The sequence below is a fragment of the Amyelois transitella genome, chromosome 23, assembly GCF_032362555.1.
Source record: "Amyelois transitella isolate CPQ chromosome 23, ilAmyTran1.1, whole genome shotgun sequence".
NCBI classification, from domain to species: domain Eukaryota; kingdom Metazoa; phylum Arthropoda; class Insecta; order Lepidoptera; family Pyralidae; genus Amyelois; species Amyelois transitella.
The window spans coordinates 1,755,879-1,760,121 of NC_083526.1; the positions used below are offsets into that span (position 1 = coordinate 1,755,879).

At 34.0% G+C, this 4,243-nt stretch overlaps 1 protein-coding gene across 1 annotated transcript; it reads left to right on the plus strand.

Moving 5' to 3' along the window:
• Positions 1-1,065: 1,065 nt before the first annotated feature.
• On the plus strand, positions 1,066-4,107 carry LOC106133012 (sperm flagellar protein 1). The gene is made up of 5 exons (XM_013332599.2): positions 1,066-1,183; positions 2,126-2,335; positions 2,595-2,699; positions 3,003-3,148; positions 3,385-4,107. Exons 1-5 carry the CDS (start codon positions 1,066-1,068, stop codon positions 3,970-3,972), a joined length of 1,167 nt encoding a protein of 388 aa, XP_013188053.2. The 3' UTR covers positions 3,973-4,107.
• Positions 4,108-4,243: the final 136 nt, after the last annotated feature.

Consider the following 4,243-nt stretch of genomic DNA (forward strand, 5'->3'; position numbering starts at 1 on the left):
TAATCATCAACGTCACAATTAAAATTCCAAAATGACACTAGTGCACAACACGCAAAATTCGTTTTGTCAAACAAAATCACACTGAATAAGTATAAAAATAAAATAAGTGTTATTGTTAATTGTATCGAAAAATGGGTAGTTTCGATTCGCCTATACCGCTTTCCGAAATCGAGTCGGTTCTAGCTTGGGTAGACTCGTTCAAGTTGTCCAGGTCCAATAAGAAGATAAACAGGGACTTTTCAGATGCTGGTTGATGATGAAAATTTACATCATTATGCATTGTTACATATATAGCTCAGTACTAAATAAGCCAAAAGATATTGTTTATTTATTCTCCTTTATTCTAAATGATAATTTTAAAACAATTATTATTTTTATTTAAGCACAAATTAACTCCACATTGATTACACGAAATTGTGGAATAGCCTTTACATTTGGGAAATTTACACCGAAGTGACCTTTCTTTTTTTTATTGTAATTCTTCTTCTAGTAGACTGGTACTAGGGTTTTGTTGTACGCAATAGTCATTTATAAAGTTGCCAGCAACAACAAATTTAAACTTTACAGTTTTTGAGTACCTTTTTTTCTTCACTAAATGTTATGATTGAAATTTCCATCATCATGCAAAGCACCCTGCATTCAAGGTTAAACTTGCAGAATATATTATGAAACATTATTAGCTTAAATGTTTTATAGGAAATACGTCCATAAAGTGGCTAAGATAGAAACATTGAATGCATTGTTAGGGTGCAAACAGTGTGTGTGCGAACGAGACGAATGTAATACTTTTTACTCTTTAAATATGTTCTCATGTAAGTGATTTTTTGTATTTTGTACATTCCTCTCTGAAACATTATTAGGAAATGTTAAGTTTAAATTTGTGCCATGTGCGCTCACAAAGGTTGCATATAATTAATTAGCATTTAAAAAAAAATAATCATCAACGTCACAATTAAAATTCCAAAATGACACTAGTGCACAACACGCAAAATTCGTTTTGTCAAACAAAATCACACTGAATAAGTATAAAAATAAAATAAGTGTTATTGTTAATTGTATCGAAAAATGGGTAGTTTCGATTCGCCTATACCGCTTTCCGAAATCGAGTCGGTTCTAGCTTGGGTAGACTCGTTCAAGTTGTCCAGGTCCAATAAGAAGATAAACAGGGACTTTTCAGATGCTGGTTCGTATTATTTATTTGCTCAACCCTTTGACTGCCTTGGACATTTTAAGGCGACACCATATTGGTAATAAGGTGTCCAAATTAATAACACTTAAAGAAAAAGCGTTTGGGAAACGGTTACCTAAGCTAGCATTGAAGTAGCTCGTATTTATTTATTTACTATAGTCACGTCTATATCCCTTGCGGGGTAGACAGATTACTAGGAGATAAGAAAAAAAATCTACTTATAGGAATAAGTGTTTTGTAAAATGAACTTTTGACTAATCTGTATTTTATGAATTTATAAACTAGTAGATTACTAGTAACTAGATAGTGGGTACTATCTAGATACTAGCAGGTAAGCTACATTATCTAGGCATCAGAATCCCATCAGCAGTAATGTTACCTTTTGTTCAAACGACAGGTTTGTAATATAGCTGATCAGAGCAAAAAATTCAATGCACAAATCACTGTTAACTTCTTTCGCTTCATCCACATTCGTAACTGTTCACGCAAGCTCATCGTATAAGTACATATAATAAAACAATAAAAATATTTTGTCTTTACATTTAGTATTTTTGACTGAGAGGGCTTAGAAAGTGACAGACAGACAGACAAAAAAATCAAAACAAAAATTTTTGCTTTTTCATTCTAAGAGTCCCTAGAATGAAAAAGCAAAAATTTTTGTTTTGATTTTTTTGTCTGTCTGTCTGTATGTATGATGACGCTTACCTCCGAAAGTACTGAATCGATTTACTTAAAACTTTCACCGAGTTCGGTCGATCAAAATCGGTTCTCAAAAAAAAAAGTTATCGTCATTTGAATGAACTCAAGGTACCTATGAGTTTGCCTGCAAATAAGTTTACGCGGAAAAATTCGAAATTTACGCGGACAAAGTCGCGGGCAACAGCTAGTGTTGATCTAAAATTTGGTTGTTTAATTTTATGTTTGGATTATCCACAGTTCTCCTGGCCGAAATCTTAAGCCACCATTATCCAAAACTGGTCGAGATGCACAACTATCCTCCGAGGAACAGCCACGCATTGAAACTGAACAACTGGATGACCCTGAACAGGAAGGTGCTGAGGAAACTCAAGTTGAACCTCTGCTGTGGCACCATGGAGCAGTTGGCTAACTGTACTCCTGGTGTCATTGAACGGGTTTTGGTCATGGGTAAGTATATCCTAGTTAAAGCGACTAAGTTTGGATAATTGTGAAGTTGACGTTGTTGAAGAAAATGCTGCAGTGCAGTTTGTTACCGCTTCTTCTGCACTGACGCCTTGGAAGCGGCAGTAAACTTAGTTTTAAGTAATTTATTTGACGATATTTTTATATCAAGACCCAGGACAATCAGAGAAAGTTTGTTTCTCATCATGCCCTGGCCAAGATTCGAATAAAGAATTCTTAAGATTGTTCTTGTGTGTTTAAATAGTTCGTGACAAGATTCATCGTGACGAAGAGCTGAACAAGAGTGCTAAGGATTCGGAACAGAACATGTCCAGCGGCGGAAGTTATTACGAGGCCTGTGGAGATGATGGTAACGCATTTTTGTTACCTATTAACTTTGTTGGAGAGCAAATGAATGAATGAGGGAAAGATGAGAAAATGTGAGTATACTCAGAAATAGCGTTCTGGAGAGGTGATGGTTCAAATGACGATATAAATATTTTAACAGAGTGTAACCGATTAGGACGAGATATTTGATTATTTATGAGAAAAGTGAATTAAATATTACTTGACATTAGAATAACTTAGAATCATCAAAAATTAATATCAATGAATTTAAATTCGCCCACTATATTTTACGGAATTGCTAATAAAGATATCGCATCTTCATCAGAACATATCCTAGTGGTGCCGGTGAAAACTCGCGTTAACGGAGTGCTGGAGACGGTGCAACAGAAAGTGGTCAACTTTGAGTCGTATCAGGCGCTTAAAGAAGAGCTCAAAGATGCAAAGGACGCGACTGAACTTCTCAAACAAAAGGTACTAATCCATACTATTACAAATTTAAAGGGCTATCTGAAAACTATATCTATTTTTGTTTTTAATTGGAATGAAAAACCTTTTAGACCTGTATTCGAATAATTTATAACTGATGAAGTCTCAGTTGTTATTCAAGACTTTCTGTTGATATTCTATAAATTTCAAATCGGAGATTTTAAATGATAAATTTTTAATGTTTTTAGCTTATAAAGACTATCACCATTCCTATTTCACAGGTGGAACATCTGGATAATTTATTGAAACTTAAAGACGAAAGAATAGATGAGCTTCAAAATCAGCTGGAGAGGAAACAGGCAAGACGCAAAGAGGCCGAGGCTCTTCAAAACAGCCTTGCAGTCCCTTTCGAAACAGTACCACCCCCAATCATCACTGAAGTTGTGCCAAATAAAACAGTTCTGAAAGCCCTACCAATAACAGAAGTATTACCAGTAAAATCGGTTTCAAATAAAAACGTTGATACGATGATTGATCTCGAACCTAAATCTACGGAGACCAAAGTGATTGTTGAGCCTAAACCTACTTTCGAATACAAACTATCATTTGACTCTAGAGTGCCAAGAGATGAATCCAAAATTCCTATTTTAAGAGCTGTTCTATCAAAACCTAGCATTACTGAGGTGTCGCCAGATGAAGTTAAAGATAATTTAGAAAGGATTAAATCTGATGTTTTTAAGGAAATAGAGCTAGTTGGAAAGAGTGATAGTTGCCCTGATCTAGAAGAGTTTAAAGACAGCGAAGAAGCTGTTGTTACAATAGAAGATACTATAAATAATGAGATTCAGCAAATCGGTATAGATGATTAATAAATGTTGTGTATTAACTTACAAAACTTAAGATATTAGTCGGTCTTCACATTTTGAGTTTGGATATTATGCTAATTGAATTCATCAAGTAAAGCGTAGATCGTGTTTTCTAGAATCTCAAAGTTTAGTGTTAGAATGTGTTGTGTCATCAATGTGATCAATTTTAGATTAATTATAAAATTTTCTAGTCGTTAATATTATAATTTAGGATTAAAAGTCGCAATAATATTCAATATTTTTAATAGGTTTTAGTTTGTTACGTTTGATTTAA

Coding starts and splice junctions, on each gene's coding strand:
- LOC106133012 (XM_013332599.2), top strand. CDS start 1,066: ATGGGTAGTTTCGATTCGCCTATACCGCTTTCCGAAATCGAGTCGGTT. Junction 1,184..2,125: donor CAGGGACTTTTCAGATGCTG/GTTCGTATTATT, acceptor GATTATCCACAG/TTCTCCTGGCCGAAATCTTA. Junction 2,336..2,594: donor TGAACGGGTTTTGGTCATGG/GTAAGTATATCC, acceptor GTGTTTAAATAG/TTCGTGACAAGATTCATCGT.